Here is a 15,354-nt window from a genome sequence, read left to right as displayed (position 1 = left end):
TTGTGACTTTCATCTTTACTCACAGTCAATATATGTGGGGGGCTGCCTTTTCCTTTGGGGAATTTCTCTGAGGCAAGGTAGGCTTTATTTTCTATCTCTAGGGCTAGCTAGCTCTTAGGCTGTGAAGAAGCGTCTAGGGAGAGTCAGGAACGCTCCACGGCTATTTCTAGTTGTTGTGATAGGATTAGGACCTGCGGTCAGCAGAGTTCCCACTTCCCAGAGCTTGTCCTGTGTGAGTTTAACTATCAGGTCGTGCCGGGTGCTCCTAACCACCAGGTCCATAACATTTAGCCAACCTGAACACATGCAGAGATTGCCTCAAACATAATCTACGAGTACGCCCAAAATACTAGGAGAACACCTGAGCTAATGAGCACACTTGCTCATCACTATTGCCTAGTTCGGCATCTTGGTTTCAAAAGTTTGACCTGCTGTTCCATCTGAGCTGTGCACCCTGAAATTGACAAAATAAAAAAAAGCTACATGCTGCCGTATATTTGTAATAGGGCTTGTTGACCTTAATAATAATAATCTTTATTTTTATATAGCGCTAGCATATTCTGCAGCGCTTTACAGTATCAGTATGTTTTTGAAATGTTGGAGGAAACCGGAGAACCCGGAGCAAACACGGGGAGAACATACAAACTCTTTGCAGATGTTGTCCTTGGTGGGATTTGAACCCAGGACTCCAGCGCTGCAATGCTGCTGTGCTAACCACTGAGCCACCATGGCTAATATGGTGCTTAAACTCTTATCTTTCTAGATTACACAGTTTAGAGTAGGGGTCTCAAACTCAGCTGATGTAATGGGCCGCACATAGAAAAAATTTGACATTGACAGGCCTCATTCCTTGCGGGACAAGAGGATCTTTTGTGTGTCAGCAAAATGAAAATGCTACATTTTTCATGTTTTTTTTTATTTATTTATTTTTTTACAATGTTCATCATGTGGGTTATGATACAGTTTTATAGCATGAGCCATTCCAGACAATGAGGTATCAACTTCTTTGTTTAATTTCTTTTTTTTTTACATAATACAGATTTTTTATTGGAAAAATATCTTTCAATTGTTTTTTCATACACTTTTATAATTTTTTGCTACTTTTTTCCTTATTTCTTTTTTGCTTAGACTCATTATGAAACTTTAACTTATATTTGCCTGCTCACTAATCTAATAGATGTGTCAGTTTTAGCTTTCACTCCCACTGGTGAGTAGCCAGCGTATAATTTGGGTGAGTGCTATCTGATATTTCATAGGCTAGCATTCACTACAATGTTATACTATGGAGTAGTGCGACTAGTGTTTTTTTCTGTCATGTTGCGATGGCATAAGAAAAAAATTGCTGAATATTTTTCACGGCTGTGTTCTAATTCTTGCGTATTAGAGGATTGGATCACAGTAAATTGATACTCGGATCACGCTAGCTGCAGAGTTTGAACCATGGGTAATTTTCATATTGTATCTGATTCTCTCGCATGAGAATCATCAGATGCGATACGCCAGTGTGAGTGTACCCTTATACTAGCACTTCACTTAATTTTCAGGGTCCTCTATGCTATCCCAAGGATGTCTTGGGAGCTCCGGAGCCCCTCGCATTCTGCCCCCAGGGCCATGTGTTTGAGACTCTGGGCTTAGAAGAAACATTGGTTCGATATCTAAAAATTAAACATTGATGACTCATGCCAAGTTTTGAAAAAAGGGTGGTGTTGGCCAGCACACTAGTAGCAAAATCTCGGTGTGCCCCTTCTAGTGGGTTTAGTATATAAGACCCAGCTGTTCTTCAATCTATGAAAAGCCAAAAAGGAGGCAACATTCAACATTTTTTGCCACAATGTATTAATATATTTAAATCAGGTGATACAACATTTTGGCTAAAGCTAGTGTTTTTAATTTTTGAACAAAGTTAAAGGGATCCTCTTATTGGATCACCCTTTGTGGGCAATTTTTATGGGTATTCAGGTCATAGAAAGTTGAAAAGAGTGATACCTTGTTATACAGTATGTGATCCGATTTCTTTTTCCAGAGAATTCCAATACATTTTTTGTGTATCAGTTTAGTGTGTGAGTGTTACAGCCAGGATGGACTCACACTATGTCCATGCATGCACTGTTAATCAACATATAGGTAGATATGCAGTATGGAACAGTACGCTGAGACCGTGACCAAGCAAAGGGTGCATTGGAGTGCTATTATTTGCCTAAGACATAAAACACTTTTTTTCTGAAAAGCTGAACAAGTGAAAACTACATGGAGTTTTTTTTATAGGGGCTATGTCCCACAAATGACTATATAGGCAGTTTAAATTGAGTTTGATAGATGACAGACTATAGAGATATAATACTGTTGGAGTTGGATTTTTGGCTACTTTTACCCTTATGGTACATAGATGCAATACTTGCATGATTAATGGCTATTGATTAAGAAAGGCAATTTATATTCTGGACTATTCAAAAATGAAATGATATTATAGCTCTCAGATGAAAGCTACTTCTGTAAATAAACTCATATTAAAAAATAACTATACTATTGCTTATCACATAATTGTAAAAGTGATATTTATGTGAATATTTCTCATAGTGTAGTTCTGAAACAATATAAGTGACTGCGGCGTTGATAAATGTAAATACATCATTTACTTTCATAAAATTATATCTTTCACTATTAGAAGTACAAAAGCACTTTCTAAAGGAAAAGAAAAGCAGTTTTTAGATGAAAACATAGGCAATCATATCACCCACTCAAATACTTTTAAGTTACAAATACATATATATATAAGTGACGTGAGAGATAAGTGGACTAACGCAAGGAAGTCTAATGTAAAGGTGGTCTGGATTACTTCTTAGAAAGCTACATTACTGAACACATACTATACTTTCCTGCCCACAGAAGGGTTCAGTGATTATAAAAGATAGATTTTTATTAATATTGGTAGGAAATCATTTTTAATGTATGATACTTTTGTATCTTGGGTAAAACAACTTGCAGACCTAATTATAAAATCTAAAGCAGAGGAAAACACTAAGATTTTAGTATAAAGGGCCAGGCATGAATTTCTGCAGTCACTATCTGACTACATCTTACCAAATGCAGGCAGCACTCTGTTGGGATTCCTCTGAGTTTACCTGCAGAAGAGGTCGACATGTGACTTCTCATATGTCATTTGCAAGCTTTCTGCCTCATGCAGAGTCGCTCTTTTTCCTGCTTCTTTCAATAGTATATTGAGATAAGGAGAAGAGAATGTTGTTGGCGCATGACTGCAAGTATGCAATCACATGATGACATCTCCAGCGTTGAAGCAGAACCAAATCCTAACAGTGTGCATATTACTCACTGTTAGGATTGGGCAAGATAAAGTCTTACAGAGTGATTGCAGAAATGAATGTCTGTCCAGGAAAACCTCTTTAAATGTTATTGTAATTGAAAGAAGCGGGAGAAGCTAATCGGCACGTAACCGCAATTATGCAAATCGTATGAAAATCTCTTGAACTGGAAAACAGAATGGAATCCTTACAGTGTATATGTCACACAATACGATACAGTGCCTGTCCAAAATTCTCCCTGGCTTGATCTTTAATTGAAAAAAAGTGAAGTTTGCCTACACTGTTACAGAACTATTGGCATGTCATAGAGAAGTGTTAGACGTTCTGATCTGTTGGAGTATAGACTTCCACTAATCAGCAGCACAAAGTGGTAGAAACATACTGCTATCTTGAAGACTGAAGAGTTTAATCAACCAAATCTCATTCAATGCAAACTATTGTCAAGTCTCTAGGACATCTGAATAGATATATGATGCAATATCTAGTACTACACAGTTTTATTTAACAGTTACCAGTCAAAAACAATACAAAATGCTTTTGGATACCATTTTGGACATTCAGAGTGGGAAATATTGGTAAAACCTGCAAATGAATACCGAAGTTGTTAGGAATATTTTTTTACATAATTTCTTATACTATTTCATTATTTCAAAATAATTTTACCTTTTGTAAAGTAAAATATAGGATCTATAAGCCTACTAGTTCTTATTTGCGAAAACAAATGCATGTGATACAAAAGAGCTAAAGTTATCGCTTCTACAGTACTAACAGTCTTCTCTCGTGTCCTACAGCTTTTAGTGCCTCCTAATTCCACTACAGAAGTCCCCATTCAGTTCTGTCCATCAGCTCTTGGGAAAGGGAGTCATTCAGCATCTATAACATTTAGAAATCCACAGGTAGGTTCTTGAAGACAGGCATGATTTACAGTATGTCTTGTTCATGTATGCATTTCATTATACTGTACACAGTAGGGTGAGATTATCATTGTTGACATCCAATAATAGCGGTGAGGTAAAGATGATTTGTTATAGGATAATATCATTAATAATCAACAGACATAAACAATCAGGTCACCATAAATCACATTATATCAAGCCTTTAATCCATTACATTTAATAGTAGAACATTAATTACCCAGATAAGAACTTGTCATCTCATCTTGTTTTTCTTCAATATTCAGATCCTAATTATACCATATTTTGTTAGATATGTCATCATTCATGCATTTATGTTCTGTGAGTAAATAAAATGGTAATACTTGTTTAAGGTATGATATCATCATAACTATTTTATGTATAAATATCAATGGTTCTGGGTTGTCTGACACAATACTATTATAAATAGAATGATCTTGCATCCATAAATTTCCAATTTAATGTAATGTAGGGACAGTTTTTCCTACTTATCAATTACTTCACCTGATTTCTTAAGCCTCAGATCTATTTATATGCTTAGCAAGATTTGTCAGGTCCTCTGATTGTCCCAAACGGGACCATAACATTAACCTAATAATAACTAAGCATCGTAAATTTATTCCCTTTGGTTCTGGGCTTTAACCCTTCTGCTATTGAAAATTTAAATCTCCTGCTCCTGCAGTCTAGCAGAAGCAGAAGCTGTCTCCAGCTGTTGGATTTATGCAGGGACCCTGGGAATAAGACAGGAACAGTTTATTATCTCTTCTGTCTTCTTTTCCACTAGCTAAATAGTGCCCTGTCATGATTGCCGATTATCTAGCTAGCATGACAGAGTTGCTGGTTGCTAGTAAACCCTGATCAGCTCTGCCAGTATCTTCTGTCTCGTGGGTGGGAGGGTGCTCACTATATCCCCTCCTGCAGAGCTAACACCGACATATGTATTAGCAGGACCTGCAGTGAGGTCACGATCATGTGATCATCACATGGTCCTGGTTAATACCTGAACATGAGAGACAGTCTGTGTGGTGTATTGGGAGAGGAAGCAATCCCATGTGGCTCCTGGGAGGAGCAGTGAACATTTCCAGGTGTATTCAGGTGGAACCTACAGAGAAAGGACTCTCATGAACTTTGTTTTGTTTTCTGTTAAGCCAGGAAGGCTCTGCTTTTTTTCCTGAACCTTGCATTGGTCTATGCTGTCTTTAATAAAGGTGTTTCATGATCAAAGTGTTCCTGTGTCTACCTGGAGGAGCAGCTAAGCATGTCGACCCCTCACTCATATATATATACACAGTACAGACCACAAGTTTGGACACACCTTCTCATTTAAAGATTTTTCTGTATTGTCATGACTATGAAAATTGTACATGAAGAAGAAAGAGCAGCATCCATACCAGGTGATGTCAATCCAAAAAAGTTCTTTATTCCGCCATGATAAAAGTACAACGTTTCGGCCTGGTTGGCCTTTGTCAAGTGAAAATTGTACATTCACACTGAAAGCATCAAAACTATGAATTAACACATGTGGAATTATATACTTAACAAAAAAGTGTGAAACAACTGAAATTATGTCTTATATACTAGGTTCTTCAAAGGAGCCACCTTTTGCTTTGATGACTGCTTTGCACACTCTTGGCATTCTCTTGATGAGCTTCAAGAGGTAGTCACCGGGAATGGTTTTCAATTCACAGGTGTGCCCTGTCAGGTTTAATAAGTGGGATTTCTTGCCTTATAAATTGGCTTGGGACCATTTGTTGTGTTGTGCAGAAGTCTAGTGGATACACAGCTGATAGTCCTACTGAATAGACTGTTAGAATTTCTATTATGGCAAGAAAAAAGCAGCTAACTAAAGAAAAACGAGTGGCCATCATTACTTTAAGAAATGAAGGTCAGTCAGTCCGAAAAATTGGGAAAAGTTTGAATGTGTCCCCAAGGGCAGTGGCAAAAATCATCAAGCGCTGCAAAGATACTGGCTCACATGAGGACCGCCCCAGGAAAGGAAGACCAAGAGTCACCTCTGCTTCTGATGATAAGTTTATCCGAGTCACCAGCCTCAGAAATCACAGATTAAGAGCAGCTCAGATTAGAGACCACTTCAATGCCACACAGAGTTCTAGCAGCAGACACATCTCTACAACAACTGTTAAGAGGAGATTTTGTGCATCAAGCCTTCATGGTAAAATAGCTTCTAGGAAACCACTGCTAAGGACAGGCAACAAGCAGAAGAGACTTGTTTGGGCTAAAGAACACAAGGAATGGACATTAGACCAGTGTAAATCTGTGCTTTGGTCTGATGAGTCCAAATTTGAGGTCTTTGGTTCTAACCACCGTGTCTTTGTGCGACGCAATAAAGGTGAACGGATGGACTCTACTCTTCCCACCATGAAGCATGGAGGAGGAGGTGTGATGGTGTGGGGGTGCTTTGCTGGTGACACTGTTGGGGATTTATTCAAAATTGAAGGCATACTGAACCAGCATGGCTACCATAGCATCTTGCAGCAGCATGCTATTCCATCCGGGTTGCGTTTAGTTACATAGTTACATAGTTATTAAGGTTGAAGGAAGACTTTAAGTCCATCTAGTTCAACCCATAGCGTAAACTAACATGCCCTAACATGTTGATCCAGAGGAAGGCAAAAAAAAACCATGTGGCAAAGAGTTCCACCTTGGAGAAAAAAATTCCTTCTCGACTCCACATACGGCAATCAGACTAGTTCCCTGGATCAACGCCCTATCAAGGAATCAAGTGTATATACCCTGTAACATTATACTTTTCCAGAAATGTATCCAGTCCCCTCTTAAATTTAAGTAATGAATCACTCATTACAACATCATACGGCAGAGCGTTCCATAGTCTCACTGCTCTTACAGTAAAGAATCCGCATCTGTTATTATGCTTAAACCTTTTTTCCTCCAAACGTAGAGGATGCCCCCTTGTCCCTGTTTCAGGTCTATGATTAAAAAGATCATCAGAAAGGTCTTTGTACTGTCCCCTCATATATTTATACATTAAAATAAGATCACCCCTTCGTTTTTCCAAACTAAATAGCCCCAAGTGTAATAACCTATCTTGGTATTGCCGACCCCCCAGTCCTCTAATAATCTTGGTCGCTCTTCTCTGCACCCGCTCCAGTTCAGCTATGTCTTTCTTATACACCGGAGACCAGAACTGTGCACAGTATTCCAAGTGTGGTCGAACTAGTGATTTGTATAGACGTAAAATTATGTTCTTCTCATGAGCATCTATGCCTCTTTTAATGCATCCCATTATTTTATTTGCCTTTGTAGCAGCTGCCTGACACTGGCCACTGAATATGAGTTTGTCATCCACCCATACACCCAGGTCTTTTTCATTGACGGTTTTGCCCAGAGTTTTAGAATTAAGCACATAATTATACATCTTATTACTTCTACCCAAGTGCATGACCTTAAATTTATCCCCATTAAAACTCATTTGCCATTTATCAGCCCAAGCTTCTAGTTTACATAAATCATCCTGAAATATAAAATTGTCCTCATCTGTATTGATTACCCTGCAGAGTTTAGTGTCATCTGCAAATATTGAAATTCTACTCTGAATGCCCCTTACAAGATCATTAATTAATATGTTAAAAAGAAGAGGGCCCAATACTGACCCCTGTGGTACCCCACTGCTAACTGCTACCCAGTCCGAGTGTGCTCCATTAATAACCACCCTTTGTTTCCTATCCCTGAGCCAGCTCTCAACCCACTTACACATATTTTCCCCTATCCCCATTATTCTCATTTTATGTATCAACCTTTTGTGTGGCACTGTATCAAAAGCTTTTGAAAAGTCCATATACACTACATCCACTGGGTTCCCTTGGTCCAGTCCGGAACTTACCTCTTCATAGAAACTGATCAAATTAGTCTGACATGAACGGTCCCTAGTAAACCCATGCTGATACTGGGTCATGAGGTTATTCCTTTTTAGATACTCCAGTATAGCATCCCTTAGAATGCCCTCCAGGATTTTACCCACAGTAGAGGTTAAGCTTACTGGCCTATAATTACCGAGTTCAGTTTTTGTCCCCTTTTTGAATATTGGCACCACATTTGCTATATGCCAGTCCTGTGGTACAGACCCAGCTATTATGGAGTCTTTAAAGATTAAAAATAATGGTCTATCAATGACTGTACTTAATTCCTGCAGTACTCGAGGGTGTATCCCATCCGGGCCCGGAGATTTGTCAATTTTAGTGATTTTTAGACGCCGCCGCACTTCCTGCTGGGTTAAGCAGGTGACATTTAATGGGGAATTTTTTTATCACTAGTCATTTTGTCTGCCATGGGATTTTCTTGTGTAAATACTGATGAAAAAAAGTCATTTAGCATATTGGCTTTTTCCTTATCCTCATCCACCATTTCACCCAGACTATTTTTAAGGGGGCCAACACTATAATTTTTTACTTTCTTACTATTTATGTAGTTAAAGAATATTTTGGGATTATTTTTACTCTCTCTGGCAATGAGTGTTAGGGGTCGAGTTCCCGCTTCTGCACAGGGGGAATCTCGAACCACCTCCGCTGCGGTCTCCCATTCTTATCCAGCCGCAGTGGAGTCTGCTCAGCAAAGACATCGGTCCCAGCATCTTGCTCATTCTCACTCTGTTCTGAGAGTTACTGCTGCTTCTCCAGTCTCTGCCATTAAAGTCAGTGCTGGTCAGCAGCGAGCGGACTTCTCTGGGACTAAGTCCTTGTCTGCACGTACTGAGCATGCCCAGGGTAAGATCTCCCGTTGGAGATCGAGGGTCATGTGCTCAGGCTCTGCAGCACATTCCATTGGTCCTCTTGGCAGGTCTTGGAAGGGCAAAAGTGCTGTAGCCACTTCCTGTGCTGCAACTATATAAACTGCGCATGACCGCACGGCCATGCGCTAATATTGTCTTACAATTGCTAATGTGTGTATGTTGTGAGTGCAAGTCGTCCTTGGATACCCCTACCCTATTGAATGTCTGTTCGCGGAAGGTGTATGGTTGCTATCTAGCGCCCGACTTATCCTACAGCACGAATCACACATTACAGCGTCCAGTTGCTGTGACCGCCAGTACGGCGCCGTGCACTTCCTCTGTGCTTTCCTTACCCAAGCCTGGGTGGTTAGTGGCGTTCGTTAGTGCAGCACCGCATGCACTCTTGTGCCTTAATATTGTTATACTGTTTCCTTACACACCCAGTTGCGGTGTTGTGCCAGCAAGGGTCTAATCGGACTTCAATCCTTGCTGGGGTTGAGTTAGCTGACTACTTGCTCGCGCTTTAGGTGCGGTACCGCGGTCCTGTGACTTAACAGGATTGCTTCTTTCACGCTGGGTGAGGTTTAACCCACGCGTGTATACTTTAGTGTACCGCCATATAGTCTGCAAATTGCTAGCAGCAGGTTTTCACCTGCACGGTGGACCCGGACTGCGAACGCATCTATATCATCTGTCTTGGTGCTTTCCGCCAGTCCTAACATAATACTAGCACCAGGGTCTGGCTAGTAAAATGGCGGACGGCCAGCATTTACAGAGGTACATCCAGCAGCTGGAGAGAAGGTTGGCGGCTCTTGAGCGTACAACCTCAGCTGTGGATGTCACTGCTGTAGCTGTGCAGGCTGCAAGTGTAGCCGCAGCCAGTTTGTCCGCTGCCACCCCTGCTCTGACTTTATCCCGTCTCCCGCTTCCTGACAAGTTTGCTGGCGACAGTAAACATTGTCGCGGATTCGTGAGCCAGTGCTCTATACATCTTGAGCTCCTGGCGTCACGTTTTCCTACGGAGCGGGCGAGAGTGGGATTTATCCTATCTCTCTTGTCGGGCAGGGCGTTGGAGTGGGCAACGCCACTCTGGGAGCGAGATGATCGTGTGGTACAGAGTGCTCCTCTCTTCTTGGACACTCTGAAGCAGGTCTTTTTAGGGCCTCGGGTTACCCACGACACCGCACTCCAATTGTTGTCTATTACACAGGGTACGTCCGTGGTCAGCCAGTTTGCCATCCAGTTCCGGACTCTAGCTTCAGAGTTAGAGTGGCCAGACAAAGTTCTTATTCCGGTGTTCTGGAGGGGACTGGCAGACCATGTGAAGGACGCCTTGGCCACTAGGGAGATACCGGCCACACTGGAGGAACTTATCTCTGTGTCTACCCGCATCGACCTCCGTTTTCACGAGCGGAGGTTGGAGTGGACCCAGTGTAGGCAGAGGTTTCGGCTGGCTCCAACTTTCGCCAGACCTCTGGAATCCCCTGTCTTGGCGTCAGATTCCCATGAGGCCATGGAGGTTTCTCGAGCGGGACCTAAATCTCTAGCCGCTCGAGTACCCGTGGTTTGTAATAACTGTCAACAACATGGACATTACGCCAATAAATGTCCGCGGAGGTCGGGAAACGATCACGTCTAGTAACCATTGGGGGAGGTTCACTAGACACAGCAGCATTCTCCTCCAAACTGTCCTTTAAAGGGACAATCTTGTTAGGCTCCTCCACTCTAACAGTCGAGCTTTGTGTGGATTCAGGAGCAGAGGGAAACTTCATGTCCTCTGCTTTTGCTACACGTCATGCTATACTACTAGTCATGCTCGCCAAACCAATAACGGTTAGAGTTGTGAATGGGGCGACACTCCCACTGCAAATCACACACCAGACAGTTCCGTTCTCGCTGTCCATATCTCCTTCCCACCAGGAGATTATTTCCCTTGTCCTTCCTGAGGGAATGGATGAGATTTTGCTGGGAATACCCTGGCTCCGTTTCCACTCCCCACATATTGAGTGGTCCTCAGGGAGAAGATTGGGTTGGAGTAAGTCTTGTTTGGGCAGGTGTGTGAGTGAGTGTGTACAGGTCTCTACTACCGAGGTACCCGCAGATCTTTCTTCACTTCCCAGGTATTATTGGTGTTATGCAGACGTGTTCTCTAAAAAGGCTGCTGAGACTCTACCGCCCCATCGCCCTTACGACTGTCCTATCGACCTCTTGCCTGGAGCCGAACCTCCTCGGGGAAGGGTATATCCCCTCTCTCTCCCTGAGACGGAGGCTATGTCTCAATACATTCAGGAGAATTTGGCAAGAGGGTTTATAAGGAAGTCAGTGTCTCCAGCAGGGGCGGGATTCTTCTTCGTGCAAAAGAAGAACGGAGAGTTACGTCCTTGCATCGATTACAGGGGTCTCAATGCTATCACTATTAAGAACAAATACCCGTTGCCCCTGATATCGGAGCTCTTTGACAGATTAAGGGGAGCTAAAATATTCACCAAATTAGATCTGCGGGGTGCCTACAATCTGATTCGCATCCGTGAGGGGGACGAGTGGAAAACGGCTTTCAATACCAGGGATGGGCACTATGAGTACCTGGTGATACCTTTCGGGCTCTGTAATGCCCCAGCCGTTTTTCAGGACTTTGTCAACGATATCTTCCGGGTTATGCTTTCTACCTCGGTCGTAGTCTATCTGGATGATATTCTCATCTTCTCTCCAGATATCGACTCCCACCGGAGAGATGTTGGCAGAGTCTTCGAACTCTTACGGGCGAATTCCTTTATATGCAAAGTTGGAGAAGTGTGTGTTTGAGCAGGAGTCCTTGCCTTTCTTGGGCTATATCATCTCGGCCCAGGGATTGGCTATGGATCCTGCCAAACTACAAGCAGTGATGGACTGGCAGGAACCCCATTCTCTTAAAGCGGTGCAGCGCTTTATGGGGTTCATAAATTACTATCGCCAGTTCATTCCCCACTTCTCAACTTTGGTAGCTCCCTTGGTATCCCTCACCAAGAAGGGAGCGAATCCCAAATCGTGGTCCGAAGGGGTCTCCAAGGCCTTCACTTCTATAAAGTCCCATTTTGCTAGCGCTCCCATCTTACATTGTCCCGATGTGGGTAAGCCATTCCTTTTGGAAGTGGATGCCTCGTCCGTTGGTGCTGGAGCAGTCCTCTATCAAAAGGATGCTCAGGGTCGGAAGCACCCATGCTTCTTTTTCTCAAAGACCTTCACACCAGCGGAGAGAAATTACTCCATCGGGGATAGGGAGTTGCTGGCAATGAAGTTGGCCTTTTCGGAGTGGAGACATCTCTTGGAAGGTGCTCGGTTCCCTTTCCAAGTTTTCACGGATCACAAGAATTTGGTCTATTTACAAACAGCCCAGCGGCTGAATTCTCGTCAGGCCAGATGGTCTGTGTTTTTCTCCCGCTTCCACTTTACCCTACATTATCTCGCCGGGGAGAAGAACATTCATGCTGACGCTCTCTCTCGCTCCTTCGTGTCAGCTGAGGAGGAGGAGGACGAGCCTCGGCTCATTGTCCCTTCGGAGAGTCTGAGAACTGTAGCTCCGGTTTCGCTAGAGTCTGTGCCTCCGGGCAAGACTTTTGTTCCCATCAATTTGCGTCCGGAGGTTCTCTCTTGGGCTCATTCGTCCAGAGTGGGTGGACACTTTGGTGCAAAAAGGACATCTGAGTTACTGGCGAGAATGTACTGGTGGCCACATATGGTTCGTGACGTCGGAGACTACGTTCAGGCATGTGTCTCTTGTGCCAAGAATAAGTCTTCCCGACAACGGCCAGCTGGTTTGTTATACCCTCTGCCGGTGGCAGACAGGCCCTGGGAGATGGTCGGGATGGATTTTGTTGTGGGTCTGCCCAAGTCTCGTGGCTGTACCATTATTTGGGTAATCACTGACCATTTTTCTAAAATGGTGCATTTGGTGTCGCTTCCCCGGTTACCTTCTGCACGGGCCTTGGCAGCGTTGTTTGTCAAACACATCTTTCGTCTTCACGGTATGCCAGACAAAATTGTCAGTGACCGAGGTCCCCAGTTTGCGTCTCGGTTCTGGAGAGAGCTTTGTCGTCTTCTCAGTATCGAGTTGAATCTCTCTTCGGCTTATCATCCCGAGACGAATGGGTTGGTAGAGAGAGCCAACCAGACCTTGGTCACATATCTGCGACATTTTGTTTCTGCTAAGCAGGATGACTGGGCATCTTTGCTACCGTGGGCAGAGTTTGCTCTTAACAATGCTGTCGCTGATTCCACTGGACAGACTCCATTCCTCCTTAACTATGGTCAGCATCCGCGGGTACCTGTGCCCATGCCCGTGTCTTCCGCCGATTCCAGGGTGGCAGACTGGGCTGTGGAGGCACGGGACATTTGGGATCGCACTCAGGATGCCATTCAGGCTTCCAAGGAGAGAATGAGGTCCTCCGCCGACGCACATCGGCGCCCCGCTCCAACCTTTGCTCCTGGCGACTTAGTGTGGCTCTCCGCCCGTAACATCAGGCTGCGAGTTGAGTCTACCAAGTTTGCACCTCGCTACTTAGGTCCTTTTAAGGTCCTCGAACCTTTTTAATCCTGTGGTTTACCGTTTGGCCCTTCCTCCACGCCTAGGTATCACCGACACCTTTCATGTGTCCCTCCTTAAGCCCGTCTACATGTCCCGGTTTTCTGAGTCATCTACTGGGACGTCGGGTTCGTCTACGGACGAGTACGAGGTGAACGCTATCTTGGGGTACAAGGTGGTTCGTGGCAAAAAAATTTATTTGGTGGACTGGAGGGGTTACGGTCCTGAGGATAGATCCTGGGAGCCTGCTTAGCACATTCGGGCTCCGCAGCTCATTGCTGCCTTCGAACGTAGCGAGGCCCAAGGAGGGTGGGGCCCTAGGAGGGGGGGGTAATGTTAGGGGTCGAGTTCCCGCTTCTGCACAGGGGGAATCTCGAACCACCTCCGCTGTGGTCTCCCATTCTTATCCGGCCGCAGTGGAGTCTGCTCAGCAAAGACGTCGGTCCCAGCGTCTTGCTCATTCTCACTCTGTTCTGAGAGTTACTGCTGCTTCTCCAGTCTCTGCCATTAAAGTCAGCGCTGGTCAGCAGCGAGCGGACTTCTCTGGGACTAAGTCCTTGTCTGCACGTACTGAGCATGCCCAGGGTAAGATCTCCCGTTGGAGATCGAGGGTCATGTGCTCAGGCTCTGCAGCACATTCCATTGGTCCTCTTGGCAGGTCTTGGAAGGGCAAAAGTGCTGTAGCCACTTCCTGTGCTGCAACTATATAAACTGCGCATGACCGCACGGCCATGCGCTAGTATTGTCTTACAATTGCTAATGTGTGTATGTTGTGAGTGCAAGTCGTCCTTGGGTACCCCTACCCTATTGAATGTCTTGCTCGCGCTTTAGGTGCGGTACCGCGGTCCTGTGACTTAACAGGATTGCTTCTTTCACGCTGGGTGAGGTTTAACCCATGCGTGTATACTTTAGTGTACCGCCATATAGTCTGCAAATTGCTAGCAGCAGGTTTTCACCTGCACGGTGGACCCGGACTGCGAACGCATCTATATCATCTGTCTTGGTGCGTTCCGCCAGTCCTAACAATGAGTCTCTCAGTCTCAATCTTTGCTGCCTTGATTTGCTTTTTACAGAATTTATTTAATTTTTTGTATTTATTTAATGCCTCCTCACTACCTACTTCCTTTAATTCTCTAAATGCTTTCTTTTTGTCACTTATTGCTCCCCTTACAGCTCTATTTAGCCATATTGGTTTCCTCCTATTCCTAGTATGTTTATTCCCATACGGTATATACTGTGCACAGGTCCTATCCAGGATGCTAATAAACGTCTCCCATTTTCTTTGTGTATTTTTGTGTCTCAGGATATCGTCCCAGTTAATTGCACCAAGATCCTCTCTCATCCGTTGGAAATTTTCCCTCCTGATGTTTAAAGGGCCACTGTCACCCCCCTGCAGCCGTTATAAACTAAAAGAGCCACCTTGTGCAGCAGTAATGCTGCATTCTAACAAGGTGGCTCTTTTAGTTTTGTGTTCAGGTATTATTAAAATAAAGCGTTTTGAAACTCTGCAGAAATACCTCTCTTTGTCCACGGAGGCGGGTCTGAAGCCTCCTTTGTGAAGTGCCCAACAGCCGTCACTCACATCTTCTGGGGCGATGGTCGCCGCCCCCTGCGCGCTGTTTTCTTTTGCCGAATAAGCAGGGAATTGAACAAATTCGCTCAACTCTAATTGGGACATAATAGTGTGCATGAGTAACTGTACGAACATCATACAAATGGGTATTTTTGGGGCACCATACTATGTGGATAACTATTTGGACCTCATATTGTGTGTGGCAGAATTTACTGTGAGGACATCATACTGTGCGGAGAGAT

At 43.8% G+C, this 15,354-nt stretch overlaps 1 protein-coding gene across 1 annotated transcript in view; it reads left to right on the top strand.

The window, feature by feature from the left end:
• Window positions 1-15,354, top strand: part of CFAP47 (cilia and flagella associated protein 47) — an 874,184-nt gene that overhangs the window by 663,298 nt on the left and 195,532 nt on the right. The window contains exon 56 of the mRNA XM_069757658.1: window positions 4,112-4,216. Within this exon, the coding sequence (XP_069613759.1) occupies window positions 4,112-4,216 (105 nt within the window). The remainder of the gene's footprint in view (window positions 1-4,111; window positions 4,217-15,354) is intronic.

The sequence above is a fragment of the Ranitomeya imitator genome, chromosome 3, assembly GCF_032444005.1.
Source record: "Ranitomeya imitator isolate aRanImi1 chromosome 3, aRanImi1.pri, whole genome shotgun sequence".
NCBI lineage: Eukaryota > Metazoa > Chordata > Amphibia > Anura > Dendrobatidae > Ranitomeya > Ranitomeya imitator.
Note: the sequence above shows the minus strand (reverse complement) of the source record. Positions and strands in the feature narration are given on the sequence as shown.